At 36.2% G+C, this 27,447-nt stretch overlaps 1 protein-coding gene, 1 long non-coding RNA gene and 1 pseudogene across 2 annotated transcripts; all 3 read right to left on the bottom strand.

Annotated features, from left to right (window-relative positions):
* Nucleotides 1–422: 422 nt before the first annotated feature.
* LOC123668142 lies at nt 423–1,927 on the bottom strand (annotated as a pseudogene).
* Nucleotides 1,928–3,973: 2,046 nt separating this feature from the next.
* On the bottom strand, nt 3,974–5,421 carry LOC123668217. Its single transcript, XR_006745524.1, has 2 exons — nt 5,242–5,421; nt 3,974–5,175 (listed from the first exon to the last, which is right to left on the bottom strand). It is a non-coding gene; the product is annotated as an uncharacterized LOC123668217 (long non-coding RNA).
* Nucleotides 5,422–5,589: 168 nt separating this feature from the next.
* LOC123668141 (fatty acyl-CoA reductase wat-like) lies at nt 5,590–25,102 on the bottom strand. Its single transcript, XM_045601932.1, has 8 exons — nt 24,933–25,102; nt 21,219–21,309; nt 19,187–19,309; nt 18,136–18,260; nt 11,928–12,086; nt 6,802–6,911; nt 6,178–6,245; nt 5,590–5,808 (listed from the first exon to the last, which is right to left on the bottom strand). The coding sequence occupies exons 1-8, from the start codon at nt 25,100–25,102 to the stop codon at nt 5,590–5,592; spliced, it is 1,065 nt and encodes a 354-aa protein (XP_045457888.1).
* Nucleotides 25,103–27,447: the final 2,345 nt, after the last annotated feature.

The following is a 27,447-nucleotide window of genomic DNA, read 5'->3' as shown; positions in this document are numbered from 1 at the left end:
AGTTTTTTCAAGTCTATAAATGACTCGAATATCAGTTCATGTACTGAAAATTTCTTGCCAGACTTCTTTGCATTTTTTATTATGGCTATATATTGGCGAGGAGAATATATTGGCCCAGATTTTAAATTTTTTGCTATCTTTTTTTCTATGAGGCTGTGAATATTATCACCCTCATTTTGAGTATGGCCTTTTATTAGGAATTTATGAGTGATAGATTGAATGTTAAGATGAGTGACTGCAAATAGGTAAAGAGCTACTATGAATTTATTTTTATTTTGACCGAAACAATTATCTGAATATAGAATTAGGTTACACCTATTATCATTTGATGATTCAGCTGACAACTTTTCAAAAACTTTTAGTAAACAAGATCCGATTTCGTTGGCCCCGCGCTTAGCATCAGTCTCATTCCAAAAGAAACATTATACATCATCATACGAATCTTTCAGCTGGCCGTCAACCTTTTTGTTTAAAGACGTGACTGTGAAGTTATAACTATTTAATTTTGATCTGTAATAAAATCCTGATGTATCTCCTGTAGGATACTGCAGAACAGCTTGCAAATCGAATACAAAAACTTTATTTTTATTATCTATTTTACAGCGATCATTGTATTTTTCTCGGCGGCTTAATGTTTTTTCTTCTAAGTGGGTATCATACGACTCATTAAGTAATAATTTCTGTTCTGGCGTAGAGTTCGTATATTGTAACCACAAATCGCATTGATCTTTTCTTGGTCGGAAGAATGATATATTATAATCATGTGTAAATATTTTATAAAATGTACAGTATTTACCAGCTGCTTTATTATTTTTATTTTGAGCTTCTACAAAGTTCCTGAAAAGATCTGAAATTGTTTTCCATCCATCAATGTACTCATGAGTAGAATATTGCCTAATATAATGGGATTCAATCCTCGGTATCCCATCTATGAACTGTTTAATATCGGAGATTAGTTGTTCATCAACCTTTATATGATTGCTGTACTGTCCTCTCTGATCTTGTGCTAAAATTCCGTGTTTATCTATTTTCTGTTTTACAGTACGTATTGACACGATCCGAAATATCTAAAGTTTTAATAAAAAATGTTTTACAGATACGTACTGATTGCCCGTTCACTAAAAAGTGGAATGCTTGATTGCAATTCCTGGGATTTGTATATTTATCATCATTACAGCCTAAACAGTCCACTGCTGGACATAGGCCTCCACAAGTTTACGCCAAAAATAACGTGAACTCATGTGTTTTGCCCATAGTCACCACGCTGGGCAGGCGGGTTGGCGACCGCAGTACTGGCTTTGTCACACCGAAGACGCTGCTGCCCGTCTTCGACCTGTGTATTTCAAAGCCAGCAGTTGGATGGTTATCCCGCCACCGGTCGGCTTCTTAAGTTCCAAGGTGGTTGTGGAACCTTGTTATCCCTTAGTCGCCTCTTACGACACCCACGGGAAGAGAGGGGGTGGCTAAATTCTTTAGTGCCGTAGCCACACTGCACATGTATATTTATATCTTTGGGTTATATTGCTCATACAAGACATAATAAAGGATCTTTGAGCATTAACCTGGCCGAGATTCCAGTACATATCAAGAATTATCTGTCTTTGTTCTGCAGTTATTTTTTCATAGCATTTGAGCCTACATTTAACACCACAAGGTGGTTGAACAGATCGAGATTTGATTGTTTTATTTGTCTTACTAATATATTGTTTTCCAGTATTTCTTAGACTTTTTGCTTTATTCGGTTTCCAGTTTTCTTCATTTCGCTTGCGTTTTCTTCCTTTCTTTGTTTCTTCTTGTGATGTATTATTTGCACTGAATTTTTGATTTATTGAAATATCTGTCGTTATAGATGCATCGGTGTTTCTTTGCTCGGATTCCTTTTCTGCGGTTAACTGAGTGATGTTTACTTGTGTTTTACTCTGTCCATTAAAGGATTCTGTATCGGAACTATCACTGTAAGATTTTGAAGACGTTGAGGACGAGGAAGAAGAACGAAGAAGATGATGAACTACTTGATGACTTTAACGGACTAGGGTGTACTGGTATTTTTTTTTTGTACTTGGAACTTCGTATGTTAGATCTTGATCACTTAAATCGATATCGCTTTGTTCAGAATATATTATCTCGCCAGTGCAATCATGGACTAATGTTGTGTTATGAAGGTGATTTTCATTATAGACTGAATGTGAAGTTGCCGAAGAATGCATCATAATATCAAAATAATTCTGAAAGTTTGAGTAACACTGATTTTCGGGCTTGTTTGTTATATCACGTAACATCTACAACAAGAAATAAGTATTTTAGTATAAAAAAAAAAAAAAAACAAATATCATACACACAATTTTTGAAGTCTTGAAGTCATTTAAGATAGTTACCGTAACTTTAGTTGTTGGCATTGATTCGTGTTCTTCAGATTGTGTTGCATGATCTGAATGATTTTGAGCCTCAACAAGCTCTATCATCTTTCTGGACCTATTGAATGTGTCATCCTATAACATAAACAGTAATATTATAAGTCTTTTGATATACTTTTATCGTAATTTGTTTTTAATAGTACACAGACTTATTATAAAAATTTGCAGGCAATAAAAAAAAATATGCATTACAATTCATTAGTTTTATTCAAACAAAGACTCAACTAATATAACGGCTCCTAAATAACAATAACTTTTAGTAGTAAACAGACTTATACTTGAATGTCACAAAGTATTACATTAAATAATGGTTACATTTTAATAGCAAACTGCCTCAAGTCGTAATGGGCCACGAAAAATATAATAAAGTTTAATGATAAACTGTCTTAATAGGTAATGTTCCATATAACTTATAAATAAAATTAGCAATAAAGTAGGCTAAAATTTAATTCGTCAGTACTAAATTACGAAATTTGATATAACTTACCTTTAAATTTAGTAGTAAATACGCTCAAGAACGATTCGGTCTTCGTTCAATAAAATAATAACAACCTTGTTCCGCAAGAGCCCGACACAAACTGGCATGAATCGTTGTTCCGCGCAAACACAATGAAAAATCCCAAAGAGTGAAAGAGACGGATATATCTACGGAGCGTTGAATATTCGTAACTTCGACATAATTCAAACGGTAGACGATAGATGGCGTTTACAGAAGCCTGTCACTGTACATAACTTAATTCTGACCTATGTACTAATAAGTCAATTTTCCATTAAGCATGCGATATATATATATATATATATATATATATATATATAAATTATCTTTTTGTGTGTTGTTAACTCATAACTTTTTACTAGTCTCTGGTCTAGTCTGGTTACTCATATATTAATGTCATGAAGCAAGTATAATTAAGATTACATCACATAAAAATTTTAAAAGTAAAAAGTAAAAATTGTACTTATTAACAGTTATCCAACTGAGGTAGGGCACAGCAGGAATTTCCTGCTCAAAATATGGAGCAGCCCGACTGGGGTAGTACCTCGACCTTACAGAAGATCACAGCAAAATAATACTGTTTTCAAGCAGTATTGTGTTCCTGTTGGTGAGTAAGGTGACCAGAGCTCCTGGGGGGATTGGGGATTGGGTCGGCAACGCGCTTGCGATGCTTCTGGTGTCGCAGGCGTCTATAAGCTACGGTAATCGCTTACCATCAGGTGAGCCGTACGCTTGTTTGCCGACCTAGTGACATAAAAAAAAAGTTATTAACAATAAAATTCATTTTAAAAGATCATGAATCAAATTTATATAAAAAAAGTCAAAGGTAAGTCAAGAGAATATTAATAATCAAAGAGAATCTAGAATTCAATAATAATAAATTCAATAATAAATGGATAACTAAAATTTAAATAATTATATCAACATGTAAAAATACAATAATTGCTATTTGTAATTATTTAAAAAATCAAAAGGAAATAAAATGTCATTGTAATATCATTGTCAAATTCATTATACACAAATTGTCTATCAGGTCAAAAAAAAAAGAAAGAAAACAAATTGGTTATAAAATGGGTTTATTAGGACAAAGAGGAAAAAAGAGGGAAAAATATATCTAATTACAGCCCGCTATTGATTTCAGTATTTGAAATTTAAATTTACGCAAAAATCGCTAAAAATGTCCACATCTGGCGCCCGGCTGCACAGCTCGCCATATTCCACGCAAATTCTGTTAACGGGAGAATGGCGTCCTAGATTGGTCCTATTACGAGAACATTCAAAAATGTGAGAGAGAGGCTTGCGAGGAATATTATAAGGGACACATAGATTCACCCGAGACAGAATACCAGCAGAGTCCATGGAACCATTGATTACCTTATACAGGAACAGAAGGTCGAGCAGTTTGCGTCTGTCTCTTAACGTAATTAAGCCAAAGTGATCTAAGTGCTGATCATAGGAACTTCTATGTGAAATTCCTGGAGACGTGAAAGCCAGGTATCTAGTGAAAGCTCTCTGGATACCCTCTAGCCTCTGCGAATGCACAACACACGACGGGCTCCACACAACACTACCATACTCGAGGTGACTACGAACCAGGCAATCTCCAGCATTTCTCTTGACAAAACCCAACATCCTAGCAGCTTTACAAGTTACACTGTTCACATGATGTCTATGTTGATGTCTTTGTCTATAATGTCTAGTTGTTTAAAAAAAAAGTTATGATTTGTTATTCAAACATATTGAAAAAATACACACAAAAAAAACAATTTATTTAACAAATAACTATATCCAATTAAAAATCTTGAATATTTATATCTTATAAAATAAGATACGCATATAATTTATATACGTATCTCATTTTACTAACACAATGTACAACTTTTAATGATTTTAAAATATATATCTTTTCTTTTTGTAACATGTGATATAATCTTTACAACCAGTAATGCTATTTTAAGCAATGTATATAAATAAACAGGAAAGACTAGATAATGTATATATTTTAAAACAGTCTGCTTGCTTTGAGCGTACTTTCTTAGTTTGGTGTCATCTTTGACGATGAATCTTCCTATGCCATAGGCCCATATATAATATAGTTCACGTGCATTTACAGACGCTAAGTCACAATTGTAAATCAATTTGTCCGTCTGTGACAAGCTGTTGGACATGCTGAGGGTGTTAGTGTCTTGAAATACCCAGTCATTATTAAGGAAGTACTGGAGAACCGATGACAGTGAGGACACCTTTTTGTACACTTGGATTAATCTGAAATTTTAATAACGATTGTAAATAGTTCTTTCTAAAAAAAACGAAAAATTAGCATACCAGTACCTTGGTTTCTGTCCAAATAACCTGCAGATTCCATCGACCATGACAGCAGGCATGTAATGCAAGATCCACGTTAGTATTCGATAAATGAACTTGTAGGGCGTCCCAATTCCGAAACAGTACCAAATAGTTTTACTCGTAACGATATTCCTCGCTTCATTACTCAGAGCTGCGTTAAATACACCTGAAGTAAAAAAAAAAAAAAATTTTTTTCTAGTATTTGGGGTCGTCCATAAATCAAGTGAATTTTTTTAGAAAAATTTTGACCCCTTGCTCCCACTGTGATAGTCCTCATATATTTAGTCCCCCCCCCATTCAAGTTATTCTGTCTTCTAGTATTTTGATCAAGTATTAAAAGATAAAATAATTCTCACCAAAAGGAACCGGAGTTCTAGATTTAGTTGCAGCATAAATATTTATTTGACGTTTGCCCGAAGCGTATTTATTTTGCGTCTCGTAAGCCGCCACAATGATGATATTGTTAACAATGTCAACTGGTACAAAATCTACATTAACACTGTTTTTCACCAAAAAAGTATGCAGAATACCTAGAGTAACTCCGAGCACAAGCTGAAATTTAGAAAAAGGTACATATAGAAGTTTAAGGTACGTCACATCAGGATATGGATATGATGTAGGATATCCTGCTCAAAATCTGAAGCAATTGACTGGGGAAGTACCTCAACCTTACAGAAGAGAACGTCAGGATTATTGTAAACGTGTTGCTGAACCTATCTTTATCCTTTCCACAAGCTATGGCTTCATCTTACTCACTACAGGGACACAACACTACTTGAAAGCAATAATATTTAGCACTGTGTGTATTCTTCTGGAAGGTTGAAGTACTTCCCCAGTAGGGCTACTCTAAATTTCATCAAGATATTTCTTCTTGTAATATTACTAGTAATATAACTAAGTAATATTTTGATATTTTCTTACCCCGCTAGGACCATACACATTTTTGACGTCAACCCAACCAGGACATGGTTCTCTGTACGATCCTACCACTGGAAATCATGGAAACGCAATATATTATATCTGTTTTACTATTATTCTACGATCGTCAGATGATTTAAATACAAATCAAAAGAATTGAAAATAATGTTATCTTGTACGATTTTTTTTTCGTGTTACCATCATCATCATATCAAAATCGACCAATCGACCGTTCCAGCGGGGATCGAACCTGCATCTCCGACTGACCGTGTCGGTGTTCTAGCCAATTAAGCTATGAAACGATGTGTTACCCGCTAGATCGAAATTTTTGATATGATGATTTTATATTCGGTCTAAGCGAAAATTGTTATCGTTAATTCGTTGTTTTAAAATTAAATTCAAAACATACTTTATTCGAGTAGGCTTCAAAAGCACATATGACTCTTACAAATTAAAATTTTAAATATTGTTAGAAGTAGCTTCGGAATGTAGATTCTGCAGACAAGAGTCAGGAAGAAACTTCGCAATAACTCTTTTAAAAAAAGAAATTTTAAATCTCGACCACACAAATAAATATGGTATATCGTAAATTATTACTAGTTTTTAACACATAACCCAAAATACTACCTATGGCTGGTCGAATAATGCAGACAGGCAGTCCTCTTCCTTGGACTCTTATGAGCTCTTCCGCGACTGCTTTTGTTAATGTGTAAGTATTAGGCCATTCTTTGAGGAGTCTGAAATACATATTGCAGTGCTAAATTTACAGACGCGACTTTGTATCGCCTAGAAGATCATAGTTAAATTATCGTAAACTCATAATTGTTTACGATACGATACGACGAAATAATTGAATAGATGAGGTAGGCCACAGCAGGAAATATCCTGTTCAAAATATGGAGCAGCCCGACTGGGGCAGTACCTCGATAGACCTTACAGAAAATTTTATTTTATTTTATTTTATTTTTATTTTATTTTTTTATATTATTTTTTATTCGGAAAACAAACAGTGTTTTATTACAAAAAAAAAAATATCCAAATTAAAACTAGACACCAATTACATGTTTTCACAATTAAGTTACAAAAGCTTGTTCACTTGATACAGTTGTATTAAAATAATAAATGCCACCTACGGATCAGTTCGAGAGCCGTCAAACCAAGTGTTCGTCAAAGTAGTTTTGAAATGAAGTGTTGAAGAAGTAAAGAGATCAAGCTGAGTGGATTAAACTTTTAGCGGCACGAATAAAAAAAGAGTTTTGTCTATAATTTGATGCGGACTGCGGAATGTCCAAACATAAAGGTTCTAGATGTTTTATAAGGCACCCTCAAATTAATCTTTGAGAGTAAATGTGGAGAATCTACACGGTTTTGAGCAATTTTGACTAGGAAGACAACGTCGGCAATTTGTCACCGTTCCCGTAAGGGTAGTAAATGGTGTCTACGGCACCTTGCCTCATAATTGCAATCGTTGATTTCCAGCCTGTACTGTAGATATTTCAAAAATCTACGCTGTATGGACTCAATCCTATCAATGTAGACATTATATCGTGGATTCCAAACCTGTGAACAATACTCGAGAATACTACGCACCAAGGAACAATAAAGGACCTTAATTACCTTTACTACCTTACCTTTACCTTACTATTAAATTGGGAACTTGACCGGCAACACGCTTGCGATGCTTCTGGTGTTGCAGGTGTCTATAAAAAACTACACATTCTAAATCACAGAAAGAGTAAGACAAGCGCGCTGCTGAAATTCTACTGTCGACACTTGGGAACCCTGAAAAGGCATCAAGATCTCGGGGTACTTTACTCACCACAAGAACACAATACTACTTGCTTATTTAAATGATATCTCCTATAAGGTTGAGTTCCCTGCTGAAAGTTCCAGATAGTTGAAAATAAAAAACGATGATTGATGGGAAGTTTTTTTTTTATGTCACTAGGTTGGCAAACAAGCGTACGGCTCACCTGATGGTAAGCGATTACCGTAGCTTATAGATACCTGCAACACCAGAAGTTATTGTAATACTATGGTTGAGGTATTTTATAATCAGCTACGGATTCTCATTCGAAAACATATGCCATTATTTAAGCCCAGAAATCACAAATATCCATTTTGGTTTAGTCAAGGCCTAATAAATTGTATAAAAGAGAAATATAAATACAGAATAAAAATACGCTAATATAACAACCCCCGCGATGTTTTGGTGTTGGAGCTTTTGAGAAAGCGATGTGCCAAATTACTAAAAGAATCCCACACTAAATACATGGAGCGTTTAGAACTATCGCTGCGATCGAATCCGAAGTTGTTCTGGTCCTACCTAAAGAAGCAAAAAGAATGTAATTTTTATCCAGCTGAAATGTAGCTTAATGACTCAGCGGTTGCCCGGGGTGCGAATATATCTAACCTCTTCACTGACCACTTTTCAAATGCTTATTCCACTACACCATTCTCTTCTTTGGGTGTTTGTGGGTATAATCCTCCTGAATCACAGCCATGTAGTTGTTTGAGCTCACTATCTTTTTTCCACCGGCCAAGTCCTTCGAGTTTTAAAAAGACTTGATGTCTCAAAAGGAGCCAGCACAGATGGTATTTCCGCTTTGTTTGTGTCAAGGTGTAAAGTAGGTTTGAAAAAGCCGCTCACGGTCATTATTAACCGTTCCTTGAGCACAGGTGTCTCTCCCACAGCCTGGAAGGAAGCTCTAGTGATTCCACTTTATAAAAGCGGTGATCGAAGTCTTATTAATAACTACAGACCCATATCAATAATTTCAGTGTTCGCGAAGGTATTTGAACTTCTTTTGTACCCGATCTTCTTTTCACAGTTTAAGACAACTATTGCTCCTGAGCAGCAAGTGTTTTTGAAAGCTAGATCTACTACGACCAACCTCACATCATTTGTTGAAGACCTTACTGAGGAAGTTGATGGTGGCGGCTCAGTTGACGCTATCTACACTGATTTCAGTAAGGCCTTCGACAAAGTTAATCACACTATACTATTACAGAAGCTTGGGATGATTGGTGTGACTGGCATTTTGCTAACGTGGTGCAATTCGTATCTTTGTTCCAGAAAATCTGTCGTTGTTGTTAACGGATACTATTCTAGTCCTTTTCTTTCCTATTCTGGGGTACTCCAAGGATCTCACTTGGGGCCTCTATTCTTTAATATTTTCATTAATGACATCAGCAAATGCTTCATAAATTCCAAGTGCCAGTTATACGCCGATGATCTGAAGCTCTATAGAACTGTTTGCACTGATTCAGATGCCATCTGTCTTCAAAATGACCTTAACAGCCTGGCATTGTGGTGTCAGACAAATTGCATTAGTCTTAACACTACAAAGTGCTTTGTAATTAGGTTCAGTAGGAAAAAGACTACAGTTAATAGAACGTACTCAATAGAGGGTATACGCTTGCAGAGGTTGAATATATCCGTGACATTGCTGTCACACTGGACGCCAAGTTGAGATTTCACCTTCACGTAGATGACATGGTAAACAAGGCGTTTAAGACTCTAGGATTTGTTTTGCGCAACTGTAAGCACTTCAAAAATGCTCAGACTAAAATTGTGCTATTTACATCACTAGTGCGCAGCATCCTAGAATACGGTAGTATAGTCTGGTTCCCTCACTACGAAATTTATAAAAAAAGAATCAAAAGTGTACAAAAAAGGTTTCTATGGCACTTATCTTATAGTCTCAACCTGGCCAAAGAACTACCAAGCTATGAAAAAAGGTTATCTTATTTTAGGCTTCTTTCTCTTGATAGAACCGCAGACGTATATTAGACAACACTTTTCTCTTTAAGCTCGCTAATGGTTTAATAGACTCTTGTTATTTATTGACTAGAATTATGTTTCGGGCTCCAGTGAGATCCGTTAGAAAAGCAACTTATCCACCGTTTATCGAGAGATTCACGTTACGGTCGTCACTCGCCAATAAATAGAATGATCACTAATTATAAATAGCATGTACAGACATGTGAATGCTTCAAATGGTAAGAATAAAAACCGTAAACATTGCTCAGCAGACGGTTTTGACCTCGACATTTTTGGTGATAATTTAAGGTATTTTAAGAAAAAAACAACAATGTATTTTATTAATAACAATGACATATAACACTTTGACATGTAATTATATTTGTATAAAATTACTTTTTTATGTACTCAGACTGAAATCTGAATATTTGCAATATTGTAACTTGATAATTTTATAGCTTACTAGCTTAATTTGAATTAATTTATTTTGTAAAGACGTAATTTATATTTATGCACTCGCACTAAATGTTAACAAACTTTGGATGTTTTTGACTTTTTGTTTTAATATTGCTCTCTGACATTAATGTTGATTTTATTTTGTATATTTATATTGATGTGTATTTTGAATTGTTACTGTTTTTACATGGTCGGTTGTTTGTTCGGTTTATTTTGCGTTTTTAACATTGTAAGTAATTTACGAACACCTGTAAATAAAATTAGACGATCTTCTAAATTCTGTTGATGCTAACTTTTGCTATATTTTTCTTAAATGTTTTTGACGTCAGTTTTTTTAGAATTTGCTTTTCATAATTTAGTTTTTGACAACAAGTTCTGAATTTAATCTCGAATATTTATTACTGTAAACTAAATGGACAATTTTTAATTTGACTTATTTTGATTTTGACGATATTCTTAGTAATTTAGGAACACCTGTAAAAAAGTAGACAATTATCTAGATACCGATGTTTACAACTTCGTATTTGTTGTTGTACTACTTGTTGGTGTTGACTTATGAATAAATAAATAAATAAACTATTATTCATTTGAAACAGGGAGTCCAAATACTTTATTTTTCTTTGATACGTTAAAATACAATTTTTATCTCGGCATTTTTCGATCCAGATAGATCTATCAGGATCCTCAATGGAACTTAACATTTTATATCTGAGTTTTTCCACAGGGTTACTTTCCCAACAAAGCTGTTCCAGATTTTTTGCGAAATATTTCCTACTTTGCCCTACCTTAAAAGCCTCTACCTATCTTCGGTCTTATTTCGGAACTTCTTATTGACGACAGCTCTTGTGTAATGGTGTGCGTGACGTGTGGGTAGCGACTAAGCACCGACGGTCACGGGTTCCATTCCCACTCTGAATGAATATGTTGTTAAGTGTGTTATGTATGTTAGTCCTTGTGGGTCTCCCCACCGTGATTCGGAGTGCAAGTTAAGCTGTCGGTCTCGGTTGTTATCATGTACAAGTGATAGCTATAGTTACTCATAGTAGGTATATCTGCCAACCCGCATTGGAGCAGCGTGGTGGATTAAGTGCTGATCCTCCTCCTACATGTGGAAAGAGGCCCAGCAGTGGGATATTACAGGCTTAAGGGTAAGTGTAAGACTAGAGGCTAGATAGAATGATCAGTGACTAATAACAATGACTTACGGCCAGTTTCAATTTCCTATATATCTCCGAACTTGCTTACTAGAAAAAGAATTTTGACGTAAACGCCATGCAAATTGTGTCCAAAATATATTACTGCTAAGAAGCAAAACCAGAGATCGATAGATTATTGAAAACGGCCATTCGACAGTTATCAAAATTCTATAAAATTGTCGACCAAAAATTGTCTACTTTTTATATTGGTAATATACTCGTATAACAAATTTGAGGCATAAGTGTCTTACTTTGAAAAGAAGTCCCAAAGAATATAGAAACAGACATATTGATAAAATTTAAATAATTTTAGACGTTTACAATGTCTCCTGACTTACGGAGCTATCATAGCGGCGAGAAGCTCCTTATCCATGGTCTCAGCCAGTTCTATCAAGATGTCTGGTGATATTGGACTTCCGTAGAAATCGTCTTCAACCATTTTTCCGACGCGACTTCTTGTAGCGTGCGAGTAAGCTGTTGACAAGTGCACCAGAGATCTGAAAATATTGATTGAAATATTATATATACATATTTACAATTCATAACTTAAGAATTAAATATTTACAGATAGATATGCTATAAATCATGTCCGCGTGGAATCGTGCCAAGAATGCTGGCAGCATTTCCCCTTTGATTGACTTGATTGAATTAAAGGCATTTTTTATATCTATCGTTGCTACCAGGCAGTACTTCTTCGTACCTCCCTTCCATCTGGTTCCAGCGATTGCCTCCTTAACTGTATTAACGACAATGCTAATTGCATCCAAAGTAGAGCGTCTTTTCCGAAAGTCGTATTGGTTGCTAACAAGAAGCGGTTCAACTGCTGCTTCAATCCTTCTGTGTAGTCAAGTATAGTGTGTACGTTCAAGTATATTGCTAAGTTAAGTTAATTTTTTTTTAAGTTATTTTTTTTTAAAGTTAAGTTTATTTTTTTTCTGTAGTATCTCACATATATTAATTTATCTTGCATATTGTCTCATTTTGATAAATATAGCATATTTTTTTTATTTATTATATTTATATTTATCGTTAATGGATAGCGACAGCAACAACTCTTTCTATTCCTTCTCTTCCTCCTCTGAGGTACACAGTCTAGACTGTAGTTTTCAAAGTATTCCATCTCTTTCCGATAATCTTGTTTCTCAATTTCTCGATGTTCCTAACAATCTTAATGTCGTACACATAAACGCACAAAGTATTCCTGGTCATTATCCTGATCTTCTATCTAATTTTCAAATAGGGAATATTCATGCAATCATGGTATCAGAATCCTGGCTTAAACCTTGCTTAATGTCCACGTCCTATTCCCTCCCTGGATTCCATCTCATTCGCAACGATCGTGTTGGACGGGCAGGTGGCGGCGTTGCCATCTATCTCCGTGATCACATCCCATATTCAGTCGTTCATAAGTCTCTTTCGAACGATGGATGCGGGCCAGATCATCTCTTCCTCGAAATTTCGTTATCACGTACCAAGATTCTTCTGGGCGTGTATTACAACCCCTCATTGACTGTTGACTATTTCTCGTCTTTTGAAAATCTTTTAGAGTTGTTTACTCCTTTATATAGTCATACTGTAATCATGGGGGATTTTAATACGTGCCTTCTAAAATTCGACGGGAGATCTTCACGTCTACGCTTCGTCATTAATTCTGCCAATATGCACATCCTCCCCCTTCAAGCCACTCACTCCTTTCCTAACTGTGTTCCATCTCTTCTCGACCTTATTCTTGTCTCCTCACCTGACCACGTTGAAAAGCATGGCCAGTGCTCTGCGGATGCATTCTCATACCATGATCTCATTTTTGTTTCTTATAAAATAAAACCCCCTAAAGCTAAGTCGAGAATCCTCCTGCAACAATTTTGGTGGTATGGACATGAACAGACTATGCGAAGATGCTGCTAAGATTGACTGGTCATCAGTACTTGGTGCGACTAGTGTGGATGATAAAATTGCCATTTTTAATTCCCTACTTACCCATCTTTATGATGCTCACGCCCCGGTTCGTCCCGTGCGTGTTAAGCATCTTCCAGCTCCATGGCTTACAGCTGATATTAAAGCTCTGCAAGACCAGAAAAACAGGGCCAAAGCGAAATACAAGTCCAGTACAAGTTCGTCTAATTGGGAAAGGTATAAGATAGCTCGTAATCGCTGCAACAGGGCATGTAGAGACGCACAACGACGCCATATTCAAAAATCTGTACTCGAAGAAACAGACCCTGCTAAGGTATGGAAATTTTTAAAATCACTTGGGGTTGGCAAAATCAAAGAGACCTTTTAATTCTTTCGACCTCAATGGTCTTAATAATCATTTCACTAATTCGTGTACTATCGATTGTACCACCAAGTCAAATACTATTGCACACCTTTCAGCCATACAAACTCCATTTGAATTTTCTCCCTTTAATTTTTATCAATTATCCGAGTGCGGTGTTCAGGAGAACGTACTAGCAGTTTGTTCTAGTGCAGTGGGCTGTGACGCCGTCAGTCGTAAAATGATTATCCCTATCATTGATCACATCATTCCTATCATAACACACATATTTAACGAATCCTTCTCTTCCAGTACTTTTCCTTCCTGCTGGAAAGACGCTCTAGTAATTCCCTTACCCAAAAAACCTAATCCATCTGAGTTTTCCGAATTTCGCCCCATCTCCATCCTACCTTTCTTGTCCAAGGTTTTAGAGTATCTTGTACATCAACAGCTAACATCATTCCTTTCCTCGAACAACCTCTTAAATCCTTTCCAATCCGGCTTTCGGAGGGGTCATAGCACGGTTACTGCTCTTGTCAAAATTTCTGACGACATTAGACATGCTATGGATAACCGAAGTCTTACGGTGTTAGCATTACTTGACTTCAGTAATGCCTTCAACACTGTGGATTTCGATATTTTGCTTTCTGTCTTGCGTTCCTTTAATATATCTCCACCGGTCATTGATTGGTTTCACAGTTACTTGTATGGGCGCCGGCAACGGTTGCGAGTTCAAGATACTTTCTCTGACTGGGCTAACGTCGTTGCCGGCGTACCGCAAGGTGGCGTGTTGTCTCCTCTCCTATTTTCTTTATTTATTAATTCAATCAGCAAAAACATTTCTTCTCTCTACCACCTGTATGCGGACGATCTTCAAATTTATACCCATTCTAAGCTGGCTGACTTACCCTCAGGTATCAATCAACTTAATAATGACTTAAATAACATTTACAAATGGAGCAACTCGTTCGGGTTAAAAGTCAATCCTTCAAAGTCCCAGGTCATTATTGTGGGTAGTCCAAAGTTGATTAGTTGTATAGACTGGTCACTTATACCACCTGTAGTATTTAACAATACAATTCTGAACTACAGCAAGAATGTTAAGAATTTGGGAGTAACTCTAGATCAGTTTCTCTCCTGGTCACCTCAATTAACAGAACTTAGTAGAAAGATATTTGCAGCCATCGGGTCACTTCGTCGTCTTCAGTTCTTTCTTCCTTTGCCTACTAAAATTGCACTAGCCCAATCACTCCTTTTACTGATTCTTGACTATGCAGATACATGTTTCTTAGATCTTACAGAGGAGCAACTGAATAAGCTTGAGCGACTCCAGAATCTTTGTATAAGGTTCATATTTGGGCTTCGCAAATACGACCACGTCTCCGATTTCCGCAAGAAACTCAAGTGGCTCCCGATTCGTTTTCGCAGGAATACTCATGTACTTTCCCTACTTTACTGTGTACTTTTCAATCCTGATGCCCCTCAATATCTTAAAGAACGGTTCGCGTATCTTTGCAATTCCCATGAGCGATCCCTTAGATCTGATTCCAATTTACTTCTAAAAGTTCCGTCCCATAAATCCTCCTTCTATTCTAATTCCTTCACTGCTAAAGCTGTCCGCCTTTGGAATTCTCTTCCGCTTTCAATAAGACGTGCTTCTACTCCAGCCTGTTTTAAGCAACGTCTAAAGAAGTACTATATGTCCCTTAACATATAATAATATTCAGAATTTTAAAATGCATATTTTATATTATCAATATATATTTTACATTTATACACGTATATTAATACTATTTTGATTATTTATGTATGGATATTTGTACTTATATGTGTATTTATATGAATTAATGAATCTATCATACACTATTTTTATTCATCCTTAAGAATATTGTACACTTCCTATCCGTCACTACTATTTCATGTCCTGTGCCCAAAGGTTATCTGGAAGAAATCGCTCTTCAGCGATAAGATCGCCGTTGTACATCTTTTTTTTTTGTAATTACTACTGTTTATTTATATTTTGGTGTACAATAAAGAATATATTATTATTATATTGCCCACTGTATCCATCATGCAGAGCGGACGATACGATGTTGGTTCTTCCGAAGGTTACTTTCCTTTGGGGAGGAGGACTAACCTCTGCTGTTCCCACATCGGTTCTGTGAGGCATTTATTATAAACGTCAAAAAATATTGTAGGCACTGTTTTAATGTCAGCTTTCGTGCAGTATTTGGAATTCTATCTAGGCCCGGAGCTTGCGTATTCCCTACTTTAGAACATACTTCGAACAGCGGATTTTCTGTGATGGGTGGAAATTCTTCTGTTTCATATTACTCTTTCTGGTGATGTAATTGCATTTGTTGAGGAAACAGCGTGGGAACGACCTTGTCTAAGAGTTAAGGACAAGTGGGGGAAGGCATTGGTTGGCTTTTCAGAGGAATCATGACTACTTTATACGGCCTGCCCCATGGGTCGTCTTCTACCTCAAGAATCAGCTTATTCCAACATCGTCTTTTGCTGTCTTTGATGACTTTATAATAACAACGTCACAGGGTCGTCGGGTAACCATATCTGACGAGCTGCCAAAAAACTGGGCGTCTTCTCGAAGGTGAGACAGTACTTCACTCCGGAACAGCTTCTAATTTTATATTAAGCGCAAGTTCAATCATGCATGGAGTACTGCTCTCATCTTTGGGATGGCTCAGCTAAGTACCAGCAGGAGCTTCTAGTTAATTGACAGGCGAACCAAGAGAGGTTCATCGGTGATGATGCACTGGTCGCTGCAAAGCTGCAAAGCTTGCAACATCGGCGTAAGGTGGCCGGCCCGTCGGTTTTTTATCGGATATACTTCGGAGAGTGTTCGCAGGAACTGAATGACCTGATTCCCCCTTCCCCCTTCCATCATCGTACAACCAGACGCTCTGTGTTACGCCACCCTTATATGGTTGACATTCCCCCTACATGCACTAAGCGATTCACTAGTACATTCTTGATCCGTACGGCAAAGAATGGAACTCTCTACCAGCGTCTGTGTTTCCGGAAAGCCTGGGGATATTTAAGTCGCGAGTGAATAGGTTACTTCTAGGTAAGCGTGTATTTATGGGTACTGCTGTGTAGTTACGCCAGTAAAGAATATAGCCACCCCCTCCCCCGTGGGTGTCGTAAGAGGCGACTAAGAAATAACACAGTTCCACTATCGCCTTGGAAAAGCCGACCGATGGCGTAATAACCATCCAACCGCTGATTTTGAAATACACAGGCCGAAGACGGGCAGCAGCGCCTACGGTGCGACAAAGCCAGCTCTGCGGTCACCAACCCGCCGGCAAAACACATGAGTTCACGCCATTTTTGGTATGAACTTGTGAAGGCCTTTGTCCAGCAGTGGACTGCAATAGGCTGAAGTCTGTGAGTGAAGTGAAGTAAGTGTTTAGTCTCACATAATTAAGGAAATGGAAATTACAGTGGTATTTTAAACAATGTTTAAATAGGTCAAAGAAAGACCTTGTCGGCGTTTACATATGCATTTATTTAATTAACGTAACCGTGTGAACTCGTGAATATTTTTATATGATAAAAGTAGTAAACAAGTGTACGAAAGGACTGATGGGAAGCGGTTACCTATAGACGCCTGCAACACCAGAAGCATCGCAAGCGGGTTGCTGACCCTACCCCCGACCCTGGCCAGCAGCTCACCCTACTCACACAGGAACACAGCACTGCTTGAAAGCAGTGTTATTCAGCTGTGATCTTCTGTAAGGTCGAGGTACTTCCCCAGTCCCGCTGCTTCTGATTTTAAGCAGAATATTTTCTGCTGTGTCCTGCCTAATAATAACTTCGTACATATTTTTAATACTGACACTAGCTGACCCCACAAACGTTGTTTTGACATATATATTATTAACCCCCTTATTCCCCCCCCCTTATAATTTTCAGATATGAAAAATAGATGTTCGATTATCAGACCTACCCAATATGCACACGAAATTTCGTTTCGGAGGAGTTTAACTACAAACACCGTGACACGAGGATTTTATATATTAAGATTACGAATTTATTAATATTATAGGCACAAAAATAACCTTGTGTTTGTTCTTTTTTCTATTTTTTTCAAAATATGTTCGAGATTTATTATTTATTTATTTATTTACTAAATTACGATATATTTTCCGAGTTCCATAAATTTTGCGAAAATAATATATAAGTAAAGGTTTTAATATTAAGTTCATTTTATTTATGAAACTAATTTTAACATTTTTAATTATAGTTCTCAAATAATATAATAATTCGCTTACCTTAAGTTTTTGCAAATTTTTGCTAATTTTAGTACTTCTCTTGCTCCCCGTACGTTGATTAAAGTAGCCGTTTTAACTGTTTCCTTAAAGTTTACCGTAGCAGCGGCGTGGACTATTACATTAACCTAAAACAATAGTCAGTATTAATAAAATCTAGTTAATTTATTACAATGTAAAATTAGAATAAATATAAAATTAGACGCCGCATTGGCGCAACGGTTACAGCCATGGATTGTACCCGTTGCGTTGTCGGTTCGGGTTCGATCCCCGCACATGACAATCATTTGTATTGGCCACACAGGTGTTTGCCGTAGTCTGGGTGTTTGTGCAGTCCTTGTGGGTCTCCCCACCGTGCCTCGGAGAGCACGTTAAGCCGTCGGTCCCGGTTGTTATCATGTACACCTTATAGCGATCGTTACTCATAGTGGGGAATATATCCGCCAACTCGCATTGGAGCAGCGTGGTGGATTAAGCTCTGATCCTTCTCCTACATGGGGAAAGAAGCCTATGCCCAGTAGTGGGATATTACAGGCTGAAGCGAATGTAAAATTCATTAAGTATTTTAGACTTTAGCTGAAAAATTCTAAACTTTTTCAATGCTTCAAGGATGGCAAACAAGTAAACGGGTTGATGGTAAGTGTTTACCGTTTTTAGTACCGGTTTCTTAGTACAGGAACACAACACTATTTGTGCCGTTTTATCTGTCTGTAGGCTGAAGCCACAAAGTAAGGTTGATGTATTTCGCGAATCGGGTTGCGCTAAAATTTGAGTGTAGAACATAAAGGCTACTTACTAACCGGGACTATTAAAATGGTACAAAATTAAAAAAAAATTGAACAGAAGATTGACGATGATGATCTGACATAGTTTAATTGTTTTGTGTCTCCGAGCCCCTTACACAAAGTTTCAAACGTTTAGAGTCCGATTAGTGTGAAGCGCAACGTGTATTTACAATGAAATAAATAAAATAAAACAAGAATCGAATGAATAATTCTCAAACTTGCCGCCACAAGTGAAGCAGATGTTGTGACAAATAGATTCACATCTTTACCTCCTCGGCAAGTGTTTTCCAATTCTCGTCATCAATTCCCAATTTCAGAGACTCACTATCACCTTCTATTGGAACTATTTTATATACAAAGTTAGGTTGTTCCTTATGAAGGTCGTCATACACCTGAAAAAATGCATACAAATACAAGGTGTTCGACTCCTAACTGCGTTGCTTACTTGTGGAACGAGTCTATCAAAGTAGCGCATCTATTTGAGCGAAGTCAAATTTAAAATTGGGCTAGGATTTTTTTTCAGGAGGAACGTGATTATAACACCCATAGAACCCCCCATATGTAGGAACACAATTAGGAGTCGAACGACCTATGACGACTTGATTCCCAGGAAACGAGAGTTATTGTGGACAAATCCTGCATGGACATGCAAGCTCCACTTAATGTCAAGGAAACATCATCAGGAGTGGGAGCCGCTGCTGTAAACTCTTAAAAGGCTAAATGATATAGTTTAAGATCAAAACGGTATAACGTCAATATGCTACGGTACGGTATGGTCGTAAACGGTAGTTTGAAGTTTGCGTACAGAATAAACTAATGTTCAAATCTTTTTAAAGCCTTTTTTGACGTTTAATAAATCAGTGAACTTCGGCAGCATGTACGAAAAAAGATGACTCATTGCGTTACGCTTATTCTCCCGTTACGCTCATTGATAGTATATGGAATATAAATAGATGCAGCGTCATTATTAATTGTTATCTCTTTAAATTATAAATTATAAAACATGATTAATTGTCTGTTTTATATGTAATTAATTATACTTTATAGCATGCTTTTATTCTTCGAAAAGTAAAAATCCAAATAATATTATATTATTTAATATTATAAATTGTTAATTTTTTTGTGTCATTATCATTATTTAATATTATAAATTGTTAATTTTTTTGTATGTCATTATCATTATTTAATATTATAAATTGTTAATTTTTTTTTGTATGTCATTATCATTATTAAATATGTTTTGATACTCTTTCAAAGAAATATTATACGTGTTAATAATTCACAACTTAATAACTAAATATTTACAGATAGTTACGGTACAAATCATTTCCGCGTGGAATGGTGCCAAGAATGCTGGCAGCATTTTCCCGTTGAATCGCTTTGCCGGTTATCTGGGTAAAAAATGTACCAGCTTCCTTGTCACCAGTGGAGGCAATAAGGCGAGGAGATATCTTAAAAAAAAAATAGCACTGCTACTCCAAGGTCCAAGCGTCTCGACTGTAAACGGCACAAAGATGTAATTTGGAGTTAGTGAAGAATATTTGTGACGTTTAGTTGTTTCAGCTTTTTCCGTAGCGTTGTTAAATTTTACTTTGTCTTTTTATAATATGTACTAGCGACCAGCCCCGGCTTCGCACGGGTGCAATGCTGATACTAAATATATACTTATAGCATAGTTATTAATATAATAACAACAACATTGAAATATGCATCGTTAGATTACACGTTGTTACAGAATGCGTTGAAGAAATAAAGGTTCACTGCTCGTTCCGCGTAGGCGATAGCGTGATAATATGTAGCCTATATGTTGACACGACTTCTTAATAATATTCGTGACAAATTTGAAGTAAATCCATGCAGTACTTTTTAAGTTTATCCCGGGCATACATACAGACAAACGGAAAAACAAACAAACAGACAAAAATTCTAAAAATTATATTTTTGGCTTCGGTATCGACTGCAGATCACATCCCAAGTATTCTTTTAAAAGAATATTCAATGTACAGTTTTGACTTTCCTACCATTTTATTATATGTATAAATTTGCTTGTCTGTCAAAGGTGAAATGTCTGAAATGCTCTGTAACTGTACGCATTATCTGTAAAACGACATTTCTTGTAAATAAATAGTTTGTTATTATTTTATTATTAGTATTGAAAGTTTTTTTAACTACCAATCTGTAGTCGAGCGTGTTACAGATTGAGCTAGATTTACTAGAATTGAAGATAACGAGAAGAGACAGACCCTTTTGCCGTGAGACATTTTAGTTTTTCTATATTTTAGCATATATACCATTACGTACCGGATCGTCCAGAAGAGCCTTCAGTCTCTCTTCAACCGTTTTATTCTTCTTCACTCGTAATAAAATATAAATTTTCATTATATTACATGACCTGAAAACCAATAAACAAATCATGACAAAATTTCTCGAAAGTTAAAATTATGTTTCTTTGCTAAAGTCGTAATAACTCTTCTCATCAAGTGTCAAAAAATCATACAGGTGTTAATACATAAAATTGAATGGTATTAAGACATACAGTAATACAACGCCTACAGAAACATCAAGCTTATTATACTTTATTTATTTACTTGGAAAACCAACAGTTTATATATACAATTTTTGTCTAATAATATAGCCAATAAGAGGTTCTCTTAAGGTTAATAAATTGGTGTTATAAAGATTTCGTTGAGAAAAAACAGAACAACAGACACAATCAGTGCATTCTGATACATGAAATATGCTTATAATAGAATTTTTATGTCGAGACAAAGTTAACTAACACTTAGCAATACAGATAAATAAATAACATATGTAAAACAGATATACTAGATCGTTCAATAAGTCCCGAGACTAACCTGGAAATGGCGCATATATTACAAACTCTTTTGATTTTTAAAAAGTACTGGCTAGCAATACGTGTCAAATTTTTAAAAATGGAACAATAAAATTATTGATTTTGAAACATTTAAGTGACGCTACGGTTGTAATTTCGATACAATGGAAAAAAACGAGTTTCGCGTGTTGATAAAACATTGTTTTTTAATGGGAAAAAATACCGTTGATACACAGCAATGGCTTATAAAATGTTATGCAGGATCAGCTCCCTCTAAAGCAACCATTTGTCGGTGGTATGCCGATTTCAAACGCGGTCGCATGGACACCAATGATGGGGAACGCTCAGGTCGTCCAAATGAAGCAGTGACTCAACAAAATATTAACCAAGTCCTCAAAATCGTATTGGAAGATCGGAAGGTAAAAGTGCGAGAGATAGCCGAGATAGTGAAGATTTCAGCTGGTAGTGTTTTCACTATTTTACATAAAAATTTGGCCATGAAAAAGCTTTTTTCTAAGTGGGTGCCGCGTTTGCTTACAACTAATCAAAAGGAACAACGTATCAATGATTCAGAGCGATGTTTGGCGCTGATGAATCATAATAAAAAGGATTTTTTACGTCGGTATGTAACAATGGATGAAACCTGGATATACCATTTCACTCCGGAATCCAATCGGCAGGCAGCGGAGTGGAGAGCGGCTGGTGAAAGCCGCCCGTAGCGTCCAAAGACTCAGAAATCGGCCGGTAAGGTTATGGCGTCTATATTTTGGGATGCGCATGGAATACTTTTCATCGACTACCTTGAAAAGGGGCAAAATATAAATAGTGACTATTACATGTGCTTATTGGAGCGATTGAAGTACGAAATTGCGGATAAACGGCCTCACATGAACAAAAAGAAAGTGGTGTTTCACCAGGACAACGCGCCTTATCACAAGTCCGTGAGAACGATGGCCAAAATTAACGAATTGGGCTTCGAATTGCTTCCTCATCCCCCTTATTCGCCAGACTTGGCCCCCAGCGATTACTGGCTGTTTGCAGACCTCAAAAAAATGCTTCAGGGTAAGAAATATGACTCAAATAGTGAAGTTATCGCAGCAACGGAGGCTTATTTTGAAGCCAAAGACAAATCGTTCTACACACATGGGATAGAAAAGTTAGAAAAGCGTTGGAGGGACTGTATCGCTCTTGGAGGAGACTATGTTGATGAATAAAAATTAATTTTATAAAAAAGACCTTTTTTAGTACTTAGTCTCGGGACTTATTGAACCACGTGTTACATATATTTAACTACACGTCATAAATGTACAAATACATATTGACTTATAGCTTATATATTGTTACGGTGACACAGATAGTATTTTAAAATTATTGGTTTTAGTTTATTTTTTTTTTTTAGAGTTTGTGAAGATGTCGTCGTTTTTAATAATATACGTATGAGGAAGTCTCAGTAACAGGGAAGTTTCTTTTAATATTTCGAATAATGTTGAAGAACTTGTAACATTGACGTATTACGGGTACGATATTTAGGAGTTCCAAAACTTATTTTAGATACTAGATACGGGCAATCAATCTTACTATTTATTATATCGTAGAGCAGATCCACGTACAAAAGAATACGTCACTGCTCTAGCGAAAGCATTTTATGTTCCGCGCAACGATAGTTTAAATGTTTAATGAAAATGGAGAATGCTAGTAAATATTTTCTAATGAAATATCATTACAGCCTATACAGTCAACTGCTGGACATAGGCCTCCACAAGTTTACGCCAAAATTAACGTGAACTCATGTGTTTTGCCCATAGTCACCACGCTGGGCAGGCGGGTTGGTGACCGCAGTACTGGCTTTGTCGCACCGAATACGCTGCTGCCCGTCTTCGGCCTATGTATTTCAAAGCCAGCAGTTGGATGGTTATTCTGCCATCGGTCGGCTTCTTAAGTTCCAAGGTGGTTGTGGAACCTTGTTATCCCTTAGTCACCTCTTACGACACCCACGGGAAAAGAGGGGGTGGCTAAATTCTTTAGTGCCGTAGCCACACAGCACAATGAAATAATAAGCACCGAAATCGCTACAGCGCACTGAGATGGTGATGAGATGACACACACCTAAAATCACAGTCATCTTTAGAACTTCCGCCTTTTTTGAATCCGATTAAAAAGGGAATATGAACATGGTACCGAATTCCCTACTCAGGCCTGGTTCGTTTTCAGGAGCACCAATACCATGCACTGTATTCTATCAATCAATATACTTCCAATTTAAAATAACACGATTATTTCTTGGGCTTTGCCAATAGTTTCGGTCACAAAATCTTTTTTTTTCTTCATTAAAATAAAAATATTTATTTGTTACCTCTATGTAAACCTAGACGTGCACCAAAGGGTACTAAAGTAAAATAAAATAATTGTGTTTGCTCGCAAACGAAAAAAAAAACCGACTTCAATTACATCGACGAGTAATACAACGTATATCGACGAAAAAATAGTCAAGCAACTACGCGTTATCAAAGATTACTCAAAAAGTAGTTATCAGATCTCGATAAAATTTATATGTGACCACATGATAAACATCAGCTTTCGATTAAATTAAAAATTATTAAAATCGGTACACCCAGTAAAAAGTTATTCCGAATTTTCGAGAGTTTCCCTCGATTTATCTAGGATCCCATCATTAGATCCTTGTTTCCTTAGGGTGGGTGCATGGTATCAAACTAGGGATGTCCCCTTTCCAACAAAAAAAGAATTATCAAAATCGGTACATCCAGTAGAAAGTTATGCGGTATAATACAACGTAGGTCGACGAAAAAAGCGTCAAGTAAAAACGCATTATTAGATATAACTCGAAAGTAGTAGTTAGATCTCAAATAAATTTAAATGGGACCAAATGACACACACCACCTTTCGATCAAAAGAAAAATTTTCAAAATCGCTCCACCCAGTCAAAAGTTCTGAAGCAACATACATAAAAAAAATACAGTCGAATTGAGAACCTCCTCCTTTTTTGGAAGTCCGTTAACAAAACGTTCATTCAGTCAACTATTAAGGTTCGATAGATTTGTTTTGGATTCTATGTATTACACGATTTTGTAAGATGGTTTAAAAGATTTTGCATCGTCCTATTTCATGTGTCTACTGCACAATACTGTAACAAGTTGATTTAAGATAAACAAATATAAACTTACCTTAGAAGTTTTTCAATCAGCTGTTTGCCAATGAATCCTGATCCGCCAGTGATGAACACTACAGCGTTATCATAAAACTTCTGCACATTAGAATCACCACTTAATATCGCCTGTTTGATCGCTGCATTCTCGTTCAGTGCTTCTGCATTTATCTCATCGATGTCTCGCATTGTGTTTGAAGCAGATCTATCCATGAAAAACATTAATAAAGGACAGAATTAGTTGTAATATCATAGTAAATGTAGCTTGGTAACACAATGTAAATTTACGATTTCATTTTAAGCTACTAACTAGCTAACTCGGCAAACGTTGTCATGCCGCTAAACGCTATTTTAAAATAGGGGCTGGTGGTAGAAGGGTGTGGGTTGTATGTATTTTTCAACGCCAAATCATGATAAAATAAAAAATAAATAATTTATCTAAAAATTAAAAAAAAATTTGGGGTGGACTTAACATTTAGGGGGATGAAAAATAATAATTAATTGTAATAAAAAAAATAATAATTGTTCGATTCTCAAACCTACCCAATATGCACACAAAATTTCATGAGAATCGGTCAAGCCGTTTCGGAGGAGTTTAACTACAAACACCGTCAAGTCAAACGTCAGATTTTATCGTATATCATTTTATTTTAATAATGAAATTTAATAAAAATCAAGCGTCAATCAAGCGTTCCACAATGAAGGATTTTTGGTTCAGCTATCTTAATAATTTGAATCAATGATTTACCTTTTACAATTTTATTTTATTTTTTATAAATAATATCGCTAAGAAAACGTAGTGCTTTGAATCGCGGAGGTTAGGAGAATAACATAACCTACGCTTTAAACTGTACAGTAAATAGGTAGTCTAAATTAAAGTAAAAAAGTTATACATTGTGTAAAATTAAAGGTTATGATAGTTCAAATAAATGTAATATTCATAAAACACGTTAGTTAACGATTATTGATTTTAAATGTAATGTTCGAATTAAGAATATTAAAAAATTATGTGGTGTCATGGGACACCAGGTAGAAACGAAGTTCCTTCGGATAATATAGAAGCAAAACAATTTGAAAAAAAATTTTTTTTGAATTTTATATATATTTTCTAGTTCTTGATTTTTTTTTTAATTTTGTTGATTGGTTTTTATTGAGTACATTAAAGTATTTAGGAAATTTAGTATTTTAGAAAATAATAATAATAATAATAACGCCGCCTTGGAGGTTCAGGGACAATGCGCTCCCACAAGAAATCCCGCTGCCGGTGGTGCTGTGCGCCGCATGAGATGGACTCAAAAAATGAATGAGAGTGTCATGCGAGCGTACTATGAGGCAACAGGTGGGGGAATTAACCTCACTGCGTATCGTTCAACGATGTTGTCTGTTTCAGGCGCTTGAACCAACCGTCACCGTAACCGCACAACGACTATCGGATCAAGTACGAGCCATTCAGCGTTGTCACCTCCTGGATGAATCAGTACTTGAGCGGCTGCGTACAAATTTACCACAACTTAATACTGTTAGTCACATTCGTGATATACAAACATCACAAAAAGAACAAAGCGAGGTAATAAATTTTAATATAAATCATATATCTCCTAACAGTGTTGATTTGTCGGTAAACGAACAGGATAATGAGCCTATGAGGAGAGCTTTGGAGGATGCTATTTTGAAATATAGATCCTTGCCACCAAATATTAGGCCACAGCTACCTCGTTTGCCTATTCACAGACGTAATTTGGCTTTAGTAGGTGTTATGGATAAAATTTTACAACAATATTTAGACAGCACTCAAAATTTATCCGATACTCACTCACTTCTGTACTGTGGAGCTGAAGCTGTTTGTAATGTAGCTAATGTGAAGTTTAAATCAAATAAAATTACTTTACCATCCCATACAGCTCCAGCTTAGCAGGCCAGAATTGAAAAACGAATAAATTTAACCAGAAGACTAATAGCCAAATTAACATGTTTCAGGGCAGGTAACAGGCGTCCAAAAATCATGCGGTTTGTACACCAGGCTTTTGCGGGTACAAATATAAGATCTAACGAGTACATAAAATCAGTCTCAGACCGCATAGATTTTCTGAAGCAAAAACTCTGTGCATGGGCAAAACGTATTAAGAGGTATAAAAAACGCAGGGATCGACATCATCAAAATAGCATATTTCAAAGCGACCAACGAAAGGTATACAGGAATTGGGAACAGTGCACTACTAATGTGGTCAATGGTAATTTACCGACCCGAGAATCGATAAATAATTTTTGGCGAAATATTTGGTCGAACCCCATTGACCACATTGAGGGTGATTGGATGGATGTTGTCAGGAGGAGGTGCAGCTCACTTCCACAAATGGAACAAATTAAAATAAATTCAGAAGATATAAGTTATGCAATCCGTTCAACGTCGAATTGGAAATGTCCTGGACTGGACGGATTGCATAACTTTTGGCTTAAATGGTTTCATAGTTCGCACCCCATCCTGGCATCACAATTTCAAAATGCAATTTCAACTAATACTTTACCAAAATTTA

Source organism: Melitaea cinxia, chromosome 30 (assembly GCF_905220565.1).
Source record: "Melitaea cinxia chromosome 30, ilMelCinx1.1, whole genome shotgun sequence".
Lineage (NCBI taxonomy): Eukaryota > Metazoa > Arthropoda > Insecta > Lepidoptera > Nymphalidae > Melitaea > Melitaea cinxia.
The sequence above is the reverse complement of the archived record's forward strand: the minus strand, read 5'-3'. Positions and strand labels throughout refer to the sequence as shown.

What these genes read in the sequence shown, in the direction of transcription:
- LOC123668141 (XM_045601932.1), bottom strand. Translation starts at nt 25,102, where the DNA reads ATGCGAGACATCGATGAGATAAATGCAGAAGCACTGAACGAGAATGCA. An exon ending in AGGCTCTTCTGGACGATCCG is followed by an intron (nt 19,310 to 21,218) that starts GTACGTAATGGT and finishes GCATTTTTTCAG; the next exon opens with GTGTATGACGACCTTCATAA. An exon ending in ATGTGTATGGTCCTAGCGGG is followed by an intron (nt 5,809 to 6,177) that starts GTAAGAAAATAT and finishes TCTAAATTTCAG; the next exon opens with CTTGTGCTCGGAGTTACTCT.